Consider the following 23,944-nt stretch of genomic DNA (forward strand, 5'->3'; position numbering starts at 1 on the left):
TAGTAGTGGTGGTAGTAGTAGTATTGGTGGTGATAGTTGAGGTGCTAGTATTAGTGATAGTAGTAGTAGTGGTGGTAGTATTGCTGGAAGTTGTAGTGGTGGTAGTAGCAGTCGAAGTAGCAGTGGTAGTTGTAGTAGTGGTGGTGGTAGTAGTAGTGGTAGACATAGTGGTAGTAATAGTTGTAGTGGTGTAGTAGTTGTGGTCGTAGTAGTAGTGGTAGTAATAGTAGTAGTGGTAGTTGTAGTAGTGGTGGTGGTAATAGTAGTTGTAGTGGTGTAGTAGTGGTCATAGTAGTACAAGTAGTAGTAGTGGTGATGGTGGTAGTAGTAGAAATAATGGTGGTGGTGGTGGTAGTAGTGGTGGTGATGGTGGTAATAGTAGTAGTGGTAGTTGTGGTGGTGGTAGTAGTAGTAATAATGGTGGTGGTAGTGGTGTAATGGTGGTGGTGGTGGTAGTAGTAGTAATAATAATGGTGCTGGTGGTAGTAGTATTGGTGGTAGTGGTAGTAATAGTAGTAGTGGTGATGGTAGTTGTAGTGGTGGTGGTAGTAGTAGTTGTAGTGGTGGTAGTAGTAGTACGAGTAGTGGTGGTGGTGAATGTTATATAAGAAAATGCACACAGTGGCTTATCCTACTGCAGCAAAATACATTATATATATATATATATATATATATATATATATATATATATATATATATATATATATATATATATATATACGCGAGTTTATCGGGAAGTGATGATTTTGTTCTCTTTGACTCATTGGAGTCTTATGCGTTATTCGATATTATTTATGCGATATTCCAGTTTAGATTGTTTAATCCGCATATTTGGATAGAAACATATAGTGAGTGATGGCGAACTGAGTCTGACTAAATCACCAATTGTTTTATTTCATAGTTTCTGTTAGAATATTCTGTGGTTTGGTGCTGATGTTTTGGTGTCATAAGATAGCAGTGGTGCAGATAATAACTCATTCTGTAGAAAATTTGAGTGCAGGAGAAGAGTCTGAGCTCCATCTGTCCGTATTGTGTCTGAAGTGGCATGTTGATGGGTTACGCTGACACCAAAAAGCCATTCAGAAACACCGACACATCTGGATGTAAGTTTGGCTCAGCCGTCTGAATATAAACCCACACTGCAGGTTCAGAATTGTGTGGTCTTGATTTCCATACATGTCTCTTATGCTCACTTAGGCTGCATTTAGTTGGTTTAAGACAAGAATATTGGGGAATTTAGTTACAATTCAGAATAACTGTTGTCTATTTGAATGCATATTAAAATGTAAAATTTAACAGTGTTAATTCCCGTATAGAAATCTGATATGAGGTATTAAATGCAAATCACATAGATGACATGCAAGTTGGATTTCACATATGCACAATTATATGTCATGTATGTACATGTATTATGCACCATATATTTCAAATATTGCAAAACTTGCTGTTTACATAAATATTTACCAACCATTCAAAATGCAAACATTTACGTAATGTATAGGTTCAAATATATTAGCTATAATTACATATATTTATACTGCATGTTCATATGGCCACATTTCAGATTTCTGTGGTGCTTGAAATCTGTTTGTAGTATATTTATTTTAAAAAATTTTAAAGGAATTGAATGTGTCATTAAAGTCTTTGTATATTGCTAGCGAACATGTTTCTAGCACATTTGTAGCATGCTTTCACATGTTGATATTATGCTTATTATGTTTCTAACATGGATAAGCCTAACATTGAGTTAGCATTAGTGTTGCTAACATGTTTAGCATCTTGTCAATATGGTTTAACACTGTTAGCAGGAACTGGCATGTTACTAGCATTCTAGCACACACATTTCTGCTGTTTTTAACATGTTTAGCCATGAATTAGCATGCTGTCCGCATTTAACGATTTAGCTGCTGCTCATGTTTTTACAGTGCCAGCATGAATTGTTACATATGTTGTTAGCAAGATAGATCTGAACTGAATGAATCTAGGTTAAATACTCTGTAAGAGTCACAGTTTAAATGTTTTGACACCCTAAGTGAAAGTCTATGGGATTTTTGTCATACCAGCACACGTTTAACATGATTTACACAGGAAGAACATGTGCTTGGATCAACATGTTTTGTTTATCTTGGACTTGTTACTTGAACAGAAACCAAAGTTACAGAGAAGTGATAACTGACATATTATTATCAATATACATCAATATTTACTTTTTATAGTGGAATATTGGAATAAATAATATATATATATATTATTAAATCAAATAGCTTCAATCTCTTAGTTTCTCTGATTGGTGTTTAATGTTATGAGGGCTGGATTAACCTGTCAATCACATGAAATCTTCTAATCAAAATCAACAGTCATCCAATCAGTCCACCATGGAATAAATTAAGCCCCGCCCTTCATTGTTGTTGTTTTTTTTCTGAGAAAGGGATTTTAATTCATATATAAAGTGCCTTTAATGCACTCATAAAAATACCTTTGCTGCTTGTAAAGGTAAAACTACCTTTTTTTAAAATACAATTAAAATGCAATAATTTATTGAATAAATTATTATTATAAATTTTTTTTTTTTTAAAGTTTTTTTTTTTTTTTTTTGACAGTTGTTCTATGGTCAATCCACTTAAATTTGTGTTGGGACAACATGAAGGAATTGTATGGAGCCCAGCATTTTGGGTATAGAACACTGAAAAAAGTGATTAGTTGACTTAACTTAAAATAAGTGAGTAAACTTCTTGCTTTAAAAAAATAATAATATAAAAAAAAATTATATTAATGTTAAAAACATACAAAAGTTAAAAAACTCATCACCTTAAATTTAAATAAATGAACTACAGTATGTGAGTAATTATAAAATTTAAGTTCAATCAACTTAATAGTGCCAAGTTAAAACAGGTTTACTCGCTTTTTTAAATAGTCAACTTGTCGATTTTAAGGCAATGCTTTTAACTCATTCATTAATTTTATTTTCGGCTTAGTCCCTTTATTATTCTGGGGTCGCCACAGCGGAATGAACCGCCAACTTATCCAGCTCATGTTTTATGCAGCGGATGCCCTTCCAGCCGCAACCCATCTCTGGGGAACAACCATACACACTCATTTACACTCAAACACTTTGGACAATTTAGCCTACCCAATACACCTGTTACCGCATGTCTTTGGACTGTGGGGGAAACCGGATTACCCGGAGGAAACCCACGCAAACGCAGGGAGAACATGCAAACTCCACACAGAAATGCCAACTGACCCAGCCGAGGCTCGAACCAGCGACCTTCTTGCTGTGAGGCGACAGCACTACCTACTGCGCCCGCTTTTAACTCACTTTTTTTAATTAAAGTGGAGCTATTATGCAAAAATCACTTCTACAAGGGGTTTAAACCATTGTGTGGTAAATATAAGCAGCTTCTAATGTTAAAAATGTATTAATGAAATTTTTTATAGTCACACTTGATAATAACAGTCTGCAGAAACACTTTGATTAACTTTCTGCCATTTGTACGTGTCATCAGAGGGGGAAAGCCCCCTCACTAATGACCATCTCTCCCTCATTAGCATAGGAGGTCAGTCTTGTTTTTGAATCTGCCACAATGCAGACACACAGGCATTTATAGCTCCGCCTTCATTAAAAAAAAAGCACAATCTCATTTAAATTTAAAGCGACAGCCACCAAAAAGACACAGTTAGGATCAACTCCTAAAAGGGTCCGTTTCAGAGAGTTCTAAAACATTTTATGTGGGATATTTTGAGCTGAAACGTCACACATACACACTCTAGGGATACAATGAACTTTTAGTATCACTGGAGTCATGATGAAAACACTAGAGACTAAAGTGAATAGGACTTCATATTTCCTGCATTGATAGTACAGGCATCAGCCACAGTGTTAGAAGTGTTAGAAGCCGCAGTGTTAGAAATATTTTCCAATTAATGAAATCAGATGACATGTCGAATGATTTGAATTGGAGAATTGACTACAGTTTTGTTGAAAATGAGGTCAGTGGATGTCAGCATGCTGGAGAAACTCCTCCCGCAGGATAGTGTTTCTCCATCTTATTTGTTTTTGTTCAGTCTATTAGTGTGGAATTCCATGTCAAGCAGGCTTCAGTTACAGTATGAGAGTGACAGGAGTATGGAAAAAAAGAGTTGTTTTGGAAAAAAAAACTAAATCCTTGAAAGAATGTGTGTCCTCCGCTTAGCAGATCTTCATTACTGCTGTCATTGCAGGAATTAATGGAGACTTCCACGTGGAGAAATCTGTTTTATAAATGGACAATACTGAACAATATTGATCAGTTTGTACCTTTACACATATATTACGCATTAGGCTTACACATACACTGTACAAAATATCTGATAATTAAGTTTCTGTATTTTTATTTGTATTTTTTTTATGGCTGTGAGATCATTATGGGATGTTGATCTCCGCTCAACTTTTTATGTTGAAAATTCAACTCTGCAGTTTAACAAAGTGACTTTTATTGACATTTTAGATGTTTGAAATGATATAATGTTTAAGAAATAATATATGGACTGAAATAACTGAAAATGTACTTGTAATTAATTACTAGGTTTTTGTAGTGTAATATACAACACCAACCCAGACAATATATGACTTTAAACTATTCAAAATGTTCATAAAAGTCCCTTTAACAAACTTTTCACGGTCAAAAGTTGTTGGAAGAAATATCAAGGTCGCATAATTTAATTCAGAAGCAAAAATAAACGGCGGAAATAAAAACATGAATCACAAAATATAGGATTTTTTTACAGCGTACTTATAAATTAAATCAAATAATAGGCCAAATGTTTTTTGGTTACACTGTGCAAAATGTATCTTGTCCAAACTAATTATAAACACCTTTTATTTGATGAATGCAGTAATAGAGTGAAATATGTTTGCAGTTTAAATGGCTTTTTTATTTGAATATGTATTGAAATTTAATTTCTTTTTGTGATTCAGATATTTTTTATAGTCACATGATCCTTCTGGACTCTTAAATTAATTCTCTGTCTGTCTGTCTGTCTGTCTGTCTGGCAGTCCGTCAGTCCGTCCATCCGTTTATCTGTTTATCTATCTGTCCGTCAGTCCGTTTATCTGTTTATCTATCTGTCCGTCCGTCCGTTTATCTGTTTATCTATCTGTCTGTCTGTCCATCCGTCCGTCCGTCCGTCCGTTTATCTATCTATCTGTCTGTCTGTCCGTCCGTCCGTCCGCCCGTTTATCTGTTTATCTATCTGTCCGTCCGTCCGTTTATCTGTTTATCTATCTGTCTGTCTGTCTGTCTGTCTGTCCGTCTGTCCGTCTGTCTATCTGTCCGTCTGTCTGTCTGTCTGTCTGTCTGTCCGTCTGTCTGTCTGTCTGTCTGTCAGTCAGTCAGTCAGTCCGTCCGTCCGTCCGTCCGTCCATCCGTCCGTTTATCTGTTTATCTATCTGTCCGTCCGTCTGTTTATCTATCTGTCCGTCCGTCCGTTTATCTGTTTATCTATCTGTCTGTCTGTCCATCCGTCCGTCCGTCCGTCCGTCCGTTTATCTGTCTGTCTGTCTGTCCGTCTGTCCGTCTGTCTGTCTGTCCGTCTGTCTGTCTGTCCGTCTGTCTGTCCGTCTGTCTGTCTGTCAGTCAGTCAGTCCGTCCGTCCGTCCGTCCGTTTGTCTGTTTATCTATCTGTCTGTCTGTCCATCCGTCCGTCCGTCCGTCCGTTTATCTATCTGTCTGTCTGTCTGTCCGTCTGTTTATCTGTTTATCTATCTGTCCGTCCGTCCGTTTATCTATCTGTCTGTCTGTCTGTCCGTCTGTCTGTCTGTCCGTCTGTCCATCTGTCCGTTGGTCCGTCCGTCCGTCCATCTATTGGTCTATTTGTCTATTCTGTCTGTCTGTCATTTTAATATTATATATACAGTATGTGTCAAAGATGAGCAAATGAAATTGACTACAGTTAAAGTTTAATATACATACAATATGAAGCATATAAAAAGCAAATAACCGTGTCTGTTTTAATGTTTATGAAAACCTTTGTGTAAATAAAATGTTAAAATATGGAGCATACTTGTTCAGATTATGCTAAATTGTTTTATTGTTTAAATAATTAAAAATGTATTGATGGAAAATAGGTAAATTCTAGTGGTTTGAAAGATTATTATTAAGATTATTATTATAGGTTAGATAATAATAATAATAATAATAATTATTATTATTATTATTATTATTATTATTATTATATTTAATTAGTTATTTAATTATTTATTAAAATGTTTTATTTTGTTTTGTGTTATGTTGTGGGTTTTTTTTCTATTTTGTTTTATTTTTCTCAGTTTTATTTTCAAAAATATGTAAAACAAAATAATATAATATAAACATTTACAGATTTTTTTTTTTACTTAACCAAAAGCAAACAAAGAAAAATTTGACTATTTTATTTGATTTGTGTAATTTCAGAGGTTTGGCCATTTTATTTGTTGTTTATATTTTGCAGTATAATGTGTTTTAAAATAACATGTATATCCCTGTTTGCATGCCAATAGGTGTTCAGTGAATCCCGATAGATCAGATGTGTTGTAGGCGTTTCTTCCCCTAGCCAGGTCAAAATCCTCCTCCTAAACAGAGATGGTTCAGCCAAAGGAGACATTTCTCCTCACCTGTGAGAAGGTAAAGGTGGAACCCTTAAAAAATCCCAGAGGCCGCAGTGTTTTTTTGGTGACGCTTTGATGAAGCAGCGTGCTGGAATGCACTCGGAGCACTTTTCTATTTTCAGTATGTAGTCAGCATGCAGGTTTCGCCTGCAGCACCTATGTATGGTTTTATCTTTCGGGTGGTTAAATGTCAAGTGCAAGGGAATACAGTCTTATGCGAAAGACGAGATGAGTTCATGACCGAAGCACATTCGCACGCACACTTTTTTTTTCAGCATCACTCAAAACATTATTGTTTAGTTTAGGAATGATTACACATTAGAAGCTCTGATACACTTTTTGTGAACTGAAAGCTGTAGGTTTAAATCGAACCACAGTACAAAATGCTGTTTGTATTAACACAATGCTGGGTCGAATATGAATAAACCCAAAATTTTGATTAAAAAATGTCATTAAATCTAACCTAATGTTGGGTTTTTACCATATTTGACCCAACATTGAGTTTATGCAACCCAGCATTTTTTATGTCGTACAGGAAAACCCACTTAATTTGCCTTATTACTTGCTGTTTCTTTTGATTGATGGTGCCATTTATTCTGATAAAATAGTGTAACTTTCACTTTCTGCTTCTGTTTATGCTGTCCTCATATTTGGCAACAACAACAGTGCCTGAAAGACTTAATCCGATCTTAAAATCCCTGTTTTCATTCATGTTATTTCCAGCCTTTCTTTTAGGGATGTAGTGGAAAACCTTTGTGGAATTAAAATGCCAACAGATGGGTCGAGGGTTCGATTGGCATTCAGCATAACAGATACATTTACATAAAGATTAAAGAATATACTTATTATAATTTCGCTAAATTGTATTATTGTTCCTTGTGTTCGCTTGGGTTTCCTCCAGGGTGCTCCGGCTTCCCCCACAAGTCCAAGGACATGCGGTACAGGTGAATTGGGTGAGCTAAATTGTCCATAGTGTATGTGTGTGAATGAGTGTGTATGGATGTTTCCCAGTGATGGGTTGCGGCTGGAAGGGCATCCACTGCGCAAAACATATGCTGGATGGGTTGGCGGTTCACTCCGCTGTGGCGACCCGTGATTAATAAAGGGACTAAGACAAAAAGAAAATAATTGGATGAATGAATGTATTATTGTCTAAATAATTAAAAAACATATTGATGAAAAAAAATCACAAATAATCAAATAGCACATTTAATCATGCAGAACATTTTATTATTTTAAACTGGAATTAAGCATTTATAACAGAGGTTATGCATTTATAACGGTGTACAAATAATCCTAGACTGTAAACAGAAGAAATAAGTAACACCGTTGTCCTTGATCTGTCTTCCAGAGACACCAGTGAAACACTTTCTTTATCTCTGACAAGCTGTAACTCAACATTGGGTCAAATATGGATGGAAAAACCCAACCAATGGGGTAAAAATGGTCATTTTAATTGAATTGAAAAGATAATCTACTAGACGTTGGGTTTGTCCATATTTGACTGAATGTTGAGTTACAACAACAAGTTTTTGAGTGTTTCTTACAGCAAATTCTTGAAATTAAACCGTCTTGCTAAATCTTGTTTAATAGGGAGCGTGCAAATACAACATTAAAGTAGTTTTACAGTTTTTCCTGGTCAAACGTTCTTGGCGCATGTGTGAATGTAGTCGGATTGTAATCCGGTCGCTGTTGATGATGCAATGCAGCTTTTGGGGGGGACAACTTAGATGTTTTATGTTCAATCCACTTAAATTTGTAAAAAAAAAACAATAAGCTAACTTAATTCCTTCATGTTGTCCCAATATCAATCTATTGTTTGGATTCTATCGTTTTTTATAGTGAATATCTATCAACCACTATCAATAAACTGCATCACCTGTCACAGATTCAGCTTAAAACCTTCTTTAAAGTTCTGCTGAAGAAAATGGATGAGTAAATTAATAGGATAATTTCATTTTTGGGTGAACTATCCCTTTAAGACTAACCTCAGAATTCAGAATCACAACACAGGAAGAAATAAATAAGGAAGGGTTACACAGTGACTCAGTGGTTAGTACTGTGGCCTCACAGCAAGAAGGTCACTGGTTCGAGCCTTGGCTGGGTCAGTTGGCATTTCTGTGTGGAGTTTGCATGTTCTCTCCGTGTTTTTCTGGGTGCTCCGGTTTCCTCCACAGTCCAAACACATGCGCTATAGGTGAGTTGAACAAACTAAATTGGCCAGATTGTAAAAGTGTGACTGAGTGTGTATGGGTGTTTCTCAGTACTGGGTTGAAGCTGGAAGGGCATCTGCTGTGTAAAAAATATGCTGGATAAGTTGGCAGTTCATTCCGCTGTGGCGAACCCTGATGAATAAAGGGACTAAGAATGAATGAGTAAGAAAAAAAACCTGGCTGACTATCAATGTTCTCCATCTCACTCTCTCCTCTTTCCTCATTTGGTATCTTGAATTTCTCTTAAATCTTGTCATGTATAAATGACGCTCATGAATCTGTCAAGATCATTGTATTCTCCATATTGTTCTTGAGTACTGGTGCAGAAAAAAGGCATTATATATACAGTCTAGCTTGAAAAACCTCACTGAAAAAATTATTCATTAGATTTACTAAATTCTTTTAAGGTAAGTGGTTGCAAACAATTCAAATGGGCTGAATATAAACAAGTGATTAAAATGTATTAATGTTCAACTTAATTCGTTTGTTTAGATTCAGCCCATATACATTGTTTGCAACCACTTTCCTTAAAACAATTTAGTAAATCCAATGAACCATTTTTGTTTTCAGTGTATCTCATTTTCATAAGTCCTAATGCCTTAAAATGGTGCGAACGTCCCGCTGTGCTGTTAGGTTTTGATATTAGGCGAGCACAGCAGCTGAAGTTTGTGTATCTGAGCTCATTAGACATTTGCAAATTGCCGTCTGTCAGAGAAGAATCCTGAGAATGTTTTGGGGATCTTCCATAATAGCTTTCTGAGGTGGTTTTGTTGCTGATGGAGATGACTGGAGGCGTAGAGGTGTGTGTGTGTGTGTGTGTGTGTTTACCTGAGAGAAAGCTGGATTTGGATGAAAAGACTGAATGCGCTGAATGAAGTCTGTGCTGATTCCTGCAAGTGCCTTATAGTTAAATTAAAATGAAAATGGTTTTGAAAGCCATGCTGTTGCTCCAAATACACACACACACACACACTCTTCAGGATTGATAATAAAAAATTGATCACACACACCTTCTTGTATCCAGATAGGATCAAGATATTTTAATATTTAAATCATATTAAAATAATTTCTGAAAGATAACGTAGGACTGAAATGCTGAAATTCAGCTTTTTAACAAATATCTGAAGCATTTGTGAGACTTTTTAATTGCTTTGTATATTATTTATTCTAATAAGCATAAAAATCACACAGATCTATTGGAAAAAATAATCTTATTTTGTCTGCTTTTAAAAATAGCTTTAAAAATTGCAAACATGGGTGAAAATGTGCAATGCTAAATTCAAATTGGTTCCAAACAATAGAATTATCTTAAGCTTAATAAAAAAAAAGGTTATTACCCTGTGTTTTTGACTGGGAAATTAAAAGCATTTAAATTAAACATTTAAAATCAGACTACTATGTACAGTACCTGCATCAAAAAATAAATACAATGTACTTACTGTGTTCATACTGTATTGCAGAACACTTGTGCTGCTCTTGAGGTGGGATTCGGCTCGGGTTAGGGACAGTTTTGGTGGTATGGGTAGGTTTAAGGGTGGGTTATGATGTAAGGGATGGTGTACAATTAATTAAAGATTTAATTACAGATGTAATTACATGCATGTCTTTAATCAATTAAACAATGTAAAAGCATGTATTTACACCATAAGTATATTGTAACAAATAAATAATTTGAATGTAAGTACACACAGTATTAGTTAAGGCCACTTAATATAGTGGGACCTTTAAATTAAATCCAGATAGATTTACTTGAGGAGCAGAATTGAAGTTTTAAAAGCCTTTTTTTTTGTCAAAACTGGCTAAATTATCTTTACTTAAAACAAGAAGAAGACAAAAAATGTGCAATTGGAGTGAGAAATTACATATGACACTCAGAAGAAAACAAGTTTTCATTTTCTGACCATGTTAACAGTTATTTGTTTTCTTTTATGCATAGTTTAAAAAAAAACAAAGCAAAAATGGGTTTGTTTCACCCAAAATGCAGTTATAAATTAAAGGTAACATCTTTTCGCAAAATTGGGTTAAAAAAAAGACCTAGCCGTATAGCCTACTGGTAATGTGCACCAATATCAAGTACGGAGTTGCTTACGGTGACCCGAGTTCAATTCCCTGTTCAAGGTCCTTTACCGATCCTTCCCCTCTCTCTGCTCTCCACATTTTCCTGTCTAATATCCATTATCCTGTCCAATAAAACAGTGGTTCCCAACAGGGGGGTCCTAGCCTACAAGGGTGCCTCAGCGAGCTCTGTGGGGGGTCGTGTCATATTTAAAAAAATTTGTAGCAGTGGACAATTAGGAGAACGATCATGTTGCCTTAGTTCATTTTATCCCCTGACTGACCAAAAAATGGACATTTGTAATTCATCCTCCACAAAATAGACAGAATCTCACTGATTCACCTTCAGCAGTTAATAGTAATGACTCGAGCATACTAGAGCCAGGTGAGGAAGCTCCAAACATTTCGGGTCGCAGCGCTAGCCATTCTGGAAACAAGAAATGCAGGAAATACCAAGATAGTTACCTTAACTATGGTTTTATTCCATTTTCTTGAAGCAAAGGGTCTCTGACCCAGCCACAGTGCGTTATTTGCACCAAACTTCTTGCTAACGAATGCATGAGGCTGTCCAAATTAACCAGACGTTTGCAGACTACTCATCCCCAATACAAATGGCCTAATGATGTTTTGCTTTTATATGTCACATGAGGCTATTATTTGTGCATGAACATATGCACAATATGATATAGTAATAAACATACCGTTTGTTTGAAAACAAAAATTTTTTGTCATACCTACTGCAAACGTATATGAGCGATAATATCATTAAATGTGGAGGGGGCCTTACAATATTTTCCAGGGGAAAAAGGGGGTCCACTGCAATAAAAAAGGTTGGGAACCACTGCAATAAAAGGTTAAAACCCCCCCGTAAAAATAATTATAAACAATAATAATAAATAAAATACAGTTTTGGACATTCAGTCTATATTTTCTTGATATATTGGAAAAAACTGACTTTTTATTATAATATTTTTAATCATTTGTAAATTGGCTTTGACAGAATCTTGTATAAAGCGCTATTTAAATAAATGTGACCTGACTTCATATTTTACATGTATATTTTAAATTCTCCATAATTTAGTTTTGTAGCATACCCAGAGTGTCCTCATCCTCTTTTAGCTGACTCTCCACCACAGTTGACTTTTAATAATGCTGTTTATTCTCCCATAACACATCTATTTATCAAGCAGCGTCTTTGACCCAATAATTATTTTCATGAGAGACAGACTAGATCCTTTCTGTGGCTGATCAGCCCTCATTCACCAAGCGCTGATCTCGTCAGTCAGCTCTTAAACACTTGTCTGGATCTGAGACGATGAGTGAAGAGTCTGAGCCGGAGAAACTCTCCACCACCGTACTTCAATCAGCACAAAAAAATGAGGACAAGGTGTGTGTGTGTGTGTGTGTTTATCCCTAGAATGTTGTAATATCTGTGCGCTTATTTCTCATGAAAGAGGAGTAATTGGTTTCTCCTTTACTGTACAGATTTTACTCTACAGTACACTGCTGTTTTCTTCTACTACATTCTTTTTAAAATGATCATGTTGCTTTTTTCATTTGAAATGTACCATTATCATTAGCACCCTTAAGCAATATTTTTTCAATTGTCTACAGGCCAAATTTATTGTTACACAGTAACTTGTCTAATTACCCTAGTTAAGTCTTTAAATGTCACTTTAAGCTAAATACTAGTATATTATAAATATATAGTCAAATATTATTTACTGTCATCATGGCAAAGATAAAAGAAATCAGTTTTAACCCTTCGCAAACATGTCCAAACTCTTCAGCTTGACCCTGCTCCTTCTGATTGAGTCCCCACCCCCCAATAGTATCGGATACTAGTTCTGGTCAACACATTGTAGACTTGTTTTTTCTGTATATAAGATTGCACTAGTGTTGTCTTTTTATTTTAAAAAAAGTAATTTTTATTTATATTTATTTCAATTTTTATTTATTAATTATTTTTATTATTATTTTTATTATTATTATTATTATTATTTGCTCAAAATACTCTTCAGCGTATTTGCTTATTGTTACATGTTTATGTTTTGTATATTTTTGTAATGTTTCACAATGTATAAATACAAAAAGAATTCAGTTATTAAAACTTATATTTAGAAATGTGTTGAAAAAATCTATAGGAATTGGGGAAAGAACAACACAATCTCACGGCAATTCGTAACTTTTTGATTTTGTGGCTAATTCGTACAATTTAGTACGATTTGCTCATCCGCCAATGACGGTTGGGTTTAGGGGTGGGGTTAGGTGCCACGCCTCCTTTATAAAATCGTACAATTTCGTACGACTGAATTCGTACGAATTAGCCACTAAACTGACAAAACGTAAAATACTTAAGTTTTCTCGTGAGATCAGGCTGGAAAGAAATATAGGGGGGGCTAATAATTCAGGAGGGCTAATAATTCTGACTTCAACTGTATATAATTATTCTGCTTCGCTGAATGTATTTATACAGAACTATATATACAGTGGGGAAAATACGTATCGAACACATCATGTTTTTACCTGTGAATAATATTTCTAAAGGAGCTGTTGACATGGAATTGAATCAGATTTTGATAAGAACCCAAACAATAAACACATAAAAAAAATTGACTAATGACAATGAAATGACACAAGCAGAAAGTGCTGAACTACTGAAATGTATTTAATACTTTACATTAGAGGCTTTTTTGGTGATGGCAGCTTAAAGACGCCTCTCATATGGAGAATGAAGCCACGTGTATTGCCGACCCAGGCTCATTCTGAAAACGTACCTCTACACACATTTCTGGAGACCGTGAAATACATCACGGTGGTACGCTTTTCTGCAGTTTTTGTTTTCGCGAGTCCACGAGAGGCCGCTGTGGACGATTTTTGAGATCTCAAATTTCAGATTGTACCACATTCTCACCCTGTTATTTACTTGTTTATTTATTTTTTGGATTCTGTTTTTGTCTTCCCTGCTTTCTGGAACTATTCTTCACCAGACTCGAACCCTGTCGTAGTGGTCAACTCCTCTCTGCGTCTTAAGTCCACTGACATACATGGTAAGCTAATGGGACAAACTGGTTACAGCGGGACAGCCGTCTATATGGAGGTAAACCGGCAGCTGGTAAGCACGTAAAGGAATGACATCACACCGCCCCGTAGCGTTCATTTAAAAAATTTTACGCACCTCTGGCTACATAATTGGCGGTCTCCAGAAATGTCTGTAGGGCTACGTTTTTAGCATGAGCCTATGTTGTGTATTGCGCAGGTGTGAGTTTTTCACAGACTTGAAACGGAGTGTAAAAATCTTGATGGTTCTGTGGGTCTCGTCTATCAAATCTGATTTTTGTATTTTCTATTGGATTCGAGTCAGGTGATTGGCTGGGCCATTCTACAGCTTGATTTTCTTTCTCTGAAAGCATTAGAGAGTTTCCTTGATCATTTTTAGTTTTAGATCATTGTCTTGCTGAAATGTCCACCCTGGCTTCATCTTCATCCTCCTGCTAATGTAGATGTTGGACTGAAGCAGCTGATATTCCAACACAATCTCACAGCAATTCGTAACTTTTTGATTTAGTGGCTAATTCGTACGATCTAATTCGTACAATTTAGTACGATTTGCTCATCCGCCAATGACGGTTGGGTTTAGGGGTGGGGTTAGGTGCCACGCCTCCTTTTTAAAATCGTACAATTTCGTACAACTGAACTCGTACGAATTAGCCACTAAACTGACAAAACGTAAAATACTTACGTTTTCTCGTGAGATCAGGCTGGATATTCACTTACACTGAGGGAGAGCAGAGGGTTGCTGAAGAACTACTGAGAGATTTCAACTGCTGTCTGGGCTTTCACTGTCTTACTACACCTTCCTTTCTTCATGTGTTCAAAACTTTTTTCCTGTCATTTCATTTTATTACACAATAATACTTAAATTTTAGACAAATTAGATTTGTTTTCTTTGCATGTATGCATTTTTTGGTTGTTACCAACATCTGGGGACAATTTCAAGTCAACAGCTCCTTTAAAAATATGTTTTCTGAGAAAATGGTGACGTGTGCAATACTTAAATGCTGAAAAGTAATTTATTAATAGTAACTAGTTACATTTTAACTCATTATACCAGAGTTACACCCCTCATGTGTAAACCCTGGAATCGCCCCTGGTGCAGGGATTTCTCTGTAATTTCGTCCAGGTTGCCTTCAGTGTTATGATCTGGATGTATTGTTTGCGTGTGCGTGTGCGTGTGCGTGTGTGTGTGTATGTGCATGTGTATGTGCGTGTGTGTGTGTGTGTGTGTGAGTGTGTGAAGGTAAATGAGGGCGGTGAACGGTGAAGACGTCAGCAGCCCGAGGTGTATTCACCCCTCCTAGAGAATCTGCTATTGTTCTCTCAATGCCTGTCGGTTCGAGGAGATTCCTTCTGCTATAATGGCCTATTATTTGTGCTCAGGCTCTATTCAAGCTCTAATGACTTACGCCAGTTTTTCCAGGCCCCTGGAGACCCGTGTGCCAAAAAGCACCTTTTGTGTTGGACTTTATCCAAGAATCCCTTCGTCTTCTACACGTGCGGACAAAGACAGGCTAAAATTCAGTAACCAGACGGATCTATCGGAAATTGGCTGCGGGGTGTGTTTTCTTGTGTGTCTTTTTTTTCCTAAGGCTCCTGTTATGCAGGAATGCGGTGTGGGTGGAGGATTATTCAACGCTTACATGAAAACTGAGTGATTGATAAAGCTGTTTGGATGTAAGACTAAATTGAAACTGAATTGAGTTAAGTTTAGCAACCAAGCGTGCACCTTTAAATCATAGCAGCCTATATAGTGTAAAACTGGACTGACGCAGTTTCAGTTGACTAGAACTTCTGTTAAGCTGCTTGGACACAATCTACAATGTAAAAGCGCTATAGAATTAAAGATGAATTGAATTGAATATGGCCACACGGTGGCACAGTGGTTAGCACTGTCGCCTCACAGCAAGAAGGTCACTGGTTCAAGTCCTGACTGGGCCAGTTGGCATTTCTGTGTGGAGTGTGCATGTTCCCACCATGTTGGCGTGGGTTTCCTCCGGGTGCTCCGGTTCACCCCACACTCCAAACACATGCGATATAGGTAAATTGAATAAACTAAATTGGCCGTAGTGTATGTGTGTGAATGAGATTGTATGGGTGTTTCCCAGTACTGGGTTGCGGCTGGAAGGGCATCCGCTGTGTAAAACATATGCTGGACAAGTTGGTGGTTCATTCCACTGTGGCGACCCCTGATAAATAAAGGGACTAAGCTAAAGGAAAATGAATGAATGAATTGAATATAGGGTGTTTATAAATGATTTCTTTGTCATGATGATTGTACATACTGTAATATTTTATTAGTTGTTTTGCAAAGTAGTGTTCAGCTTAAAGTGTATTTTCAATTTCTTGCCTAACTAAGCCTTTAAAATACACTTTAAGCTTTATACTACCTTGCAAAATAACTAATACAACATTACAGTATGTACAATCATCATGACAAAGACTTTAGTTTTGTTCAAAGGTTTAGTTCAGTATTTGTAACTCATTTATTTGTCTTTGCCACAATGACAGTGTAAACTATTTTACAAGATCATAATCAGCTTAACGTGTATTTTAAAGAAAGAACATTTCTTAAGGGGATAATAATACTGACCTTAAAAATCACTTTTAATAATATTAAAAAATGTGTTTATTACTAAAAGTGTAAAAGAGTAGAAATAAGACTTTTTTTCCAGTTAAAAAAGTAATACTGTGACAGTTTTCATTGTTCTGTTAACCATCACATGGGAAATATTTGAAAAAGATCATTACTAATAATTTAGTTTTTTGTACACACACACACACACATTGTGGGGACATTACATACTGTAGGTTTCCATTTGTTTTTATACTGTACAAACTGTATTTTCTATTGCCTAAATCCAACCCTCTCAGTTTTACTTTCTAAAAAACAAAACCAATCCTGTGTGATTTAGAAGCTTTTTGAGAAATGAGGACGTCAGCAATGTCCCATATTTCACCACCTGCTTGTAATATCTGTGTCATACCATTATACAGATTTGTGTCCTTAAAACACACACACAGCCACACTAATAGGCTCCTAGCAATTAAAAGTTGATTAATTAAAGTTTTAAACTCTAAGAATTATTCATTTAGATTCATTTTTTTTGTACTTTTACAAACATGCACATTTTTTAATGTATTTTTACTATATCTATTGCATGTATATGTTATGGACTTTTATGCTTTTATTTGACAGAATAGTAGATAAAGCTCAGTTGAGTTTTTTTTTGTCATTTTTGTGTAATTTCCTATTTTTCATGGTAGTTTTCATCAATTTTAAAAATATGCCTATTTATTTCTCTATTTTTAAGTTTTTGTTTATTATAAATGTACGTGTATATATAATGGTTTTTAAAATTTGCTTGCAATTCTTGAATTTTCTTTATTTTTTCTTCTGGAGAAAGTCATCTTTGTCTTATTTTAGCTGGAATAAAAGCAGTGTAAATGTAATGTAAGGTCATTATTATTAGCTCCCTTCAGCAATTTTTATTTTATTTATTGTCTACGGCAGAGTTTCCCAACCCTGTTCCTGAAGGCACGCCAACAGTACACGTTTTCATTCTCTCTCTAATCAAACACACCTGAAACAACTCATCAGAACATTGGAAGAGACTCCAAAACCTGAAATGAATGGGTCAGATGAGGGAGACATTCAAAACATGAACTGTTGGTGTGCCTCCAGGAACAGGGTTGGGAAACACTGCTCTACGGAACAAACCATCATTATACAATCACTTGCCTAATTAACCTAGTTAAACCTTAAAATATCACTTTAATCTGAATACTAGTAACTTGAAAAATATCTAGTCAAATATTATTTACTGTCATCATGGCAAAGAGAAAAGAAATCAGTTATTAGAGATGAGTTATTAAAACTATTAAGTTTAGAAATGTGTTGGAAAAATCTCATTTCCATTAAACAAAACTTGGGAATTAAACTTTAGGAGGGCTAATAACTCTGAGTGTACAGCGGAATAATTTGATATTTTGAGTGCCGGCATGCTTCCTTGTCACCTTGTAAAGATTAAAATGGTTTTGCTACATAACTGTGACTAACGGCTGAAAAATTTGTTTGCCGTATCCAATTAGCTTCACCTTTCATCTCTCATGTGTCCATTTCAGCACACACCAGACATCTGACCTGCTCATTGAAAGCACCTGTTTAAACTCTGCTGTGACCAGATGTAAAATCCAGATTTACCGCTACATCTTTCTGGATCTTAAGGGACAGGACTAGGGTTGCGCAATATATCGCAAAATGATCCTTATTGTGATAATAGTGTATGCAAGATACAGTCAAAATTATTCGCCCTCGTGTGAAATTTTCCCCCCCAAATGATGTTTAACAGAGCAAGGAATTTTTCACAGTATTTCCTATAATATTTTTTCTTCTGGTCTTTCCTACTGGCTTATGATTACCTGTCTATAATTAAAATGTTAACTGTTTATTAACAGGCATAACAGTATGATCTTATTCTGCATCCCTAATCCTACCCAAAACCTAAACCCAACTTTTACCTTACTAACTAGTATTACAGCTATTAATAAACAGCTAATTAGTAGTTTATTAGTGCTAGTTAATGGTTTGTTAACACCGTTAATATAATATAATTATTATATTAATAGATAATATAGATAATATATATTATAATCTATAATATGTTTCCTTCATTGAATCATCAGCAAAAAATAAAAATTCACAAGCCACTGAAGTTGTTTAAATAATGCAAAAATATTTATTATTACCTTACAACGGTGACCACAGAAATGGTGATTAAAAAATATCATTTCATAGAAATACCGCACACTAGCCAATATGGCTTAATACAAATAAATATTTAACATAAATGTGAAACATGGAGGCATTGCAGAGCTTCGTTGTTTTACAGTGTATCTTCCACCAGAGTCTTTGGTTTGGATGAAGGCAATCGCACATGGCTTTGGCTTTATCTAGAGTCCCTGATTGCAGATTGTCATTAATTACGTCATATTCCTCCTGTGCAACAAAAGTATCTTCAATGCAAAAGTCTTAAACGTTCCATATAAAGGATGGAGAGGGATTTATCCCATGTGTCCCAAAGTTTCCAGTTGGTAGAGGTTAGTCTTTTTTTTATTTTAATTTGAGGTTTGGTTCGTTTCAGTCAACAATCTCCATCTTCCTACAAACCACGTGAGCGAGGTATTCCAGCACACCTGATGACGCCCTGAAATGCATGGCGTGTGCAATGAATGAGCTTCTTGTTCAGTTAACTCCTGCATTGGACTCATCTATGAGTTTTCAGAAATCCGTGCTTGGCTCCTGTGGTTTCTCCTTAGTCTCCATTTTTCCAGAAGAAGACGGATCTTCTTCTTTCCGGAGAGAACATTAGTTTGTTTTGTGGCTCTCACCCTATGATAAAACAAAGGTATGAGGTCAACATCAGAGCAAACACCAGATTCACATGCTTATAGTACTGTAGGTTTGTATAGTATATGTTTTCAATTAATAAACTCTGGTAAAGCCACCCAGTTTGAGTTTAAGGCTCTGATTTATAAGCTTAAGGTAAAAATCACCTTTATAGACCTTTCAAAAAAAGATTTATAGTAATGAAGACAAATAAAGCAAACAAGATTAATATTTATTTACATTTATATTTAATCATTTTAATGTTAATTTAACTACTAACGATTGTTTACTAGTTTTATTTTAAAATGGACTTTTTTTGTATTTTTATTGTCTTAAATATGAAATTAAAGTTATAAAAACTGTATTTTTATTATTATATTTTATATTGTATTTTTTTCTGTCTAATTAATTATTATTATTACGTATGATAGAAAATTATGATAATTAATAATAAGAATGCATGATAATCATTTCTTAAATATACATTTGTATATTTTCTAGTTTAAAATATGTTTACTTTGGTTCTCTTAATTTTTCCACTATATATATACATATATATTTATATATTTTTTTAAATAAATATATTTTCACCAAACATGTTAATTGGGGTGTACAAATTTTTGCACCGCGATCTTACATTATTATGATTTAGTTCCAGTTTTGGTACTAATCTAATATATATATATATTGTATACTTTCTATATATGCTATATATATATATATATATATATATATATATATATATATATATATATATTCATTCATTTTTTTTTCGGGTTAGTCCCTTTATTGATCAGGGGTCGCCACAGCGGAATGAACCGCCAACTTATCCAACATATGTTTTTACGCAGCGTATGCCCTTCCAGCCGCAACCCAACACCGGGAAACACCCATACACTCTTGCATTCACACTCAGACACTACGGCCAATTTAGCTTATTCAATTCACCTATTCCGCATGTCTTTGGACTGTGGGAAAACCCGAGCACCCAGAGGAAACCCACGCCAACACGGGGAGAACATGCAAACTCCACACAGCAACCTTGCTATGAGGCGATCGTGCTACCCTATATATATTATTTGCATAACATCATATAGAAAGTATTCATTTTAAAAGAGGGATCTGGGTGTACTCATTCATGCTTAAATTCTATTTGTGTCTGTGTCACACACACATTCTGTACATGAACAGTACAGTCAGCATGAAGTTATTTATAATTATTCATACCACTGGCAAATTCTGACTTTTTTTTTCGTTCAAATGTAAATAAAAGCTTAGAAATATTTTTATTCCACAATATTGCCTCTTGTACATCGTCTTATTATCTTTTTGGAAGAAGCCTGTGTCCTTTCTGGTCAAATAAAGTAGCTTTTTCTAGACAAGCAAAACACATTGTCCCATTTTAAGAAACAGTATGTTAAAATTAGGTGAGTTTTTGTTTAAAACAAGCTAAATAATCTTACATCAAAAGGAAAAATGAGATTATTTTGCTTGTTTTAAGGGAAAATTCACTTAATTTTGGCATATTGTTTCATATGTTCTTGCTGGTTGAATAAAAATGACTTTAAGTCAGAATTTGCCAGAGGTATGAATCATTTCAAGCTTATAGTGGGTGAAGTCTTCATAAAACTATTTACTTTTAAGCTTAATTTGCTTCTATCTGAAAATAAATGATAGGCTGTCACATCAGCTGAGATGTTAATCTTACAGAGGCTTGTAATTATCGCGCCCAATTATTTCCCAAATGATTGTGCGCATGCGAACTTTCTTCTTTATTTATTTTTCCCCTCCACCGTCTCTGTGGTTTGTCTTACCTTCTAATCTTTGTCTGTGTTTCTGCCAACGTGTGTTTGCATTGCTTCTCAGCACAATCGTGGCCCTGGGCGGCGCGGATCGCCCTGTCTGACGCTGATCTAAACCTGAAAAAGAAAGTTCAGATCAGGCATGAGCAGTCAATTCCTCAACGAGCTTCATGAAAGTCCACAAATAGATCTGAAACCTGTTTCTGCAAGTTCCTCAAGTCATGCAATGACAGCTATTATGCCTGAACAATATTACTGCGATTCACACAGCGTACACTGCAAAAATGCTTTTAGACTTAGATTTTTTGTCTTGTTTTTAGCCAAAATTTCTAACATTTCTTAAATCAAGAAGCATTTTTTAGACAAGCAGAACAATTAGTTTTGTTTTCAGAAATAATGTGTCAAAATAAAGTGAATTTTCCCTTAAAACAGGCTAAATAATCATGTTTTTCCTTTTAACGTAAGATTATTTGCTTGTTTAAAGGAAAAACTCATTTAATTTTGACATCCTCTTTCTTAAAAAGAGACAATATGTTTCGCTTGTCCAGAAAAACTTCTTGATTTAAGAGTTTTTATATATTTGAACTAGAAACAAGGCAAGAAAATCGAAGTAAGACCATCATTTGCAGTGTGTGCTCAAGAGTATCCAAACACTGAGCTGCTCTACTCTTAACAAGCAAGCCTGGTGTCCTTGAAAGTGGACTTAAGATTAAAACTATCTGCTTGTAAGTATGATGAGGCGTACTTACTGTAACCCGCTGTCCGCTTGGCAGAATGAAGAGCATGTTTTGTCTTGACTATCTGCACATTTGCAGCGTGACTTGAGCACAACAGGTTCTGTGACCGAGCGCTTCTTACGTGGAGCGTTTCCAAGTCCATATGACACCGTTCGCCTGGAGGACAGAAAAAATGATTAGAAAACAATGTTAGTCATGCCAAAAACAAAGCATGATGGACAGCTCAGTCTCTAATGATTTACAGTTCATATTTGATAGTATATGCATGCATTATTGATATATAATGTTTGTTCTGACTTACTCTGGTGTGTTCACCCATATTATGTCCAGGTGGCAAAAGTAGACGCACTCTTTATCCAGAAAACTTGCGCAGGAGCATCTCTTATTCCTGGTGTGACGCGCTGGTGCTGTGCCTGGACCCAAAGATGCTGGAGCACCTAATTAATCATAAAGGTATATTGAATTTATTAGCTTTTCTACATATATAGTGATTGTTAAAACACTTTGCTTAATTGATAGGAGGGGATAGTATTTGTGACGCTTAATTAAAAATGACATTGATGCACCATTTATAGTCTAAAACAATAATAATCGTTTATCTTCAATGTGTTTGTAAAACCACTTAATGAAATATTACACTTTTTGCATTTGCATCTTGACATATTGCAGTTTTTAATACTTATGTAAACTTTAAAACTATTTATGAAGCTGTTTAAACCCCATTACCACAATATATAGATAAATAATGTAGATTTATATAGATGTAGTGTATTGAGGAAAGGATTTATAAAGCCGTTTAAATCATATTAGCACAATATATAGATAAATAATGTAGATAGGGAGTACTGAGGAAACTTTATAAAGCCGTTTAAATCATATTACCACAACGTATTGATAAAAACTGTAGATTTATATAGATATGGAGTATTGAGGAAAGTATTTATAAAGCTGTTTAAATCATATTGCTACAATATATAGGTAAATAATAGATTTATATAGATATAGAGTATTGAGGAAACTATTCATAAAGCCATTTAAATCATATTACCACAATATATAGATCAATATTATAGATTTATAAAGATATGGAGTATTGAGGAAACTGTTTAAACCATATTACCACAATATATAGATCAATAATATAGATTTATAAAGATATGGAGTATTGAGGAAACTGTTTAAACCATATTACCACAATATATAGATCAATAATATAGATTTATAAAGATATGGAGTATTGAGGAAACTGTTTAAACCATATTACCACAATATATAGATCAATAATAAAGATAGAGTATTAAAGAAACTATTTATAAAGCTATTAAAATCATATATAGAAAATTATTTAAAATGGGTACATACCAAAGTCAAGAAATCCAGATGACAGCATGGTCAGAACTGGGAAAATAATCCTCAAATCCATTTTTATAGTCTGCAAGTCCCGTATTCCAGTGGTAGTCCAATATATCTCAAACAGCTGCAGAGTTTTGCTCTAATAAGCCGCGGTGTTTATTGTGGAGTCTCGAGCTCAGTCTTGTACAGGAGCACTTATATACGCGCGCTCACGCCTCCCGCCCGCGCGAAAACAATATTGTTTGTTAATAGTCAGCGACAGGCAGCGTGTGGAGCGAGATAAGAAGTTTTTGTATTCCTGAGATTCCAGCGGGATGGAGACGCCGGGCGGCCGTTTGGTGCCAAGTTTTTACGGTTTGTAAGGTGTCTTGAAGTGGTACAGTTTTCATACAGGACGACAGAGGGCGCGAGAGTAGTACGAACGGACAAAAACGAGACTCCGAACGACGATTCCAACACATAAATCAGGATTCATGTGAGTAACACGAGTAACGAGTATCATAAAAGTGTATTGGCTACGAAAAAGCATGAATTAAAAGTGAAAACAAAACTTATTGACTAGCTCAACGAAGGTTAAAAATACAGTTACAGTCGAGGTCAGAATTATTACTCCTGTATTCCCCCCCAGCCCTCATTCAACCCATTTCTAAACATGATCGTTTTAATAACTCATCTCTAATAACTGATTTATTTTATCTTTGCCATGATGACAG

The 23,944-nt window shown here is 35.2% G+C and overlaps 1 protein-coding gene across 1 annotated transcript; it reads right to left on the reverse strand.

Moving 5' to 3' along the window:
* Nucleotides 1-18,666: 18,666 nt before the first annotated feature.
* Nucleotides 18,667-23,431, reverse strand: edn1 (endothelin 1). The gene is made up of 5 exons (XM_056479935.1): nt 23,241-23,431; nt 22,180-22,315; nt 21,891-22,034; nt 21,154-21,258; nt 18,667-19,342 (listed from the first exon to the last, which is right to left on the reverse strand). Exons 1-5 carry the CDS (start codon nt 23,299-23,301, stop codon nt 19,222-19,224), a joined length of 567 nt encoding a protein of 188 aa, XP_056335910.1. The 5' UTR covers nt 23,302-23,431; the 3' UTR covers nt 18,667-19,221.
* Nucleotides 23,432-23,944: the final 513 nt, after the last annotated feature.

The sequence above is a fragment of the Danio aesculapii genome, chromosome 19 (assembly GCF_903798145.1).
Source record: "Danio aesculapii chromosome 19, fDanAes4.1, whole genome shotgun sequence".
NCBI lineage: Eukaryota > Metazoa > Chordata > Actinopteri > Cypriniformes > Danionidae > Danio > Danio aesculapii.

What these genes read in the sequence shown, in the direction of transcription:
- edn1 (XM_056479935.1), bottom strand. Translation starts at nt 23,301, where the DNA reads ATGGATTTGAGGATTATTTTCCCAGTTCTGACCATGCTGTCATCTGGA. An exon ending in CAAGCGGACAGCGGGTTACA is followed by an intron (nt 21,259 to 21,890) that starts GTAAGTACGCCT and finishes TTTCTTTTTCAG; the next exon opens with GTTTAGATCAGCGTCAGACA. An exon ending in ACACAGACAAAGATTAGAAG is followed by an intron (nt 19,343 to 21,153) that starts GTAAGACAAACC and finishes GTTTTATCATAG; the next exon opens with GGTGAGAGCCACAAAACAAA.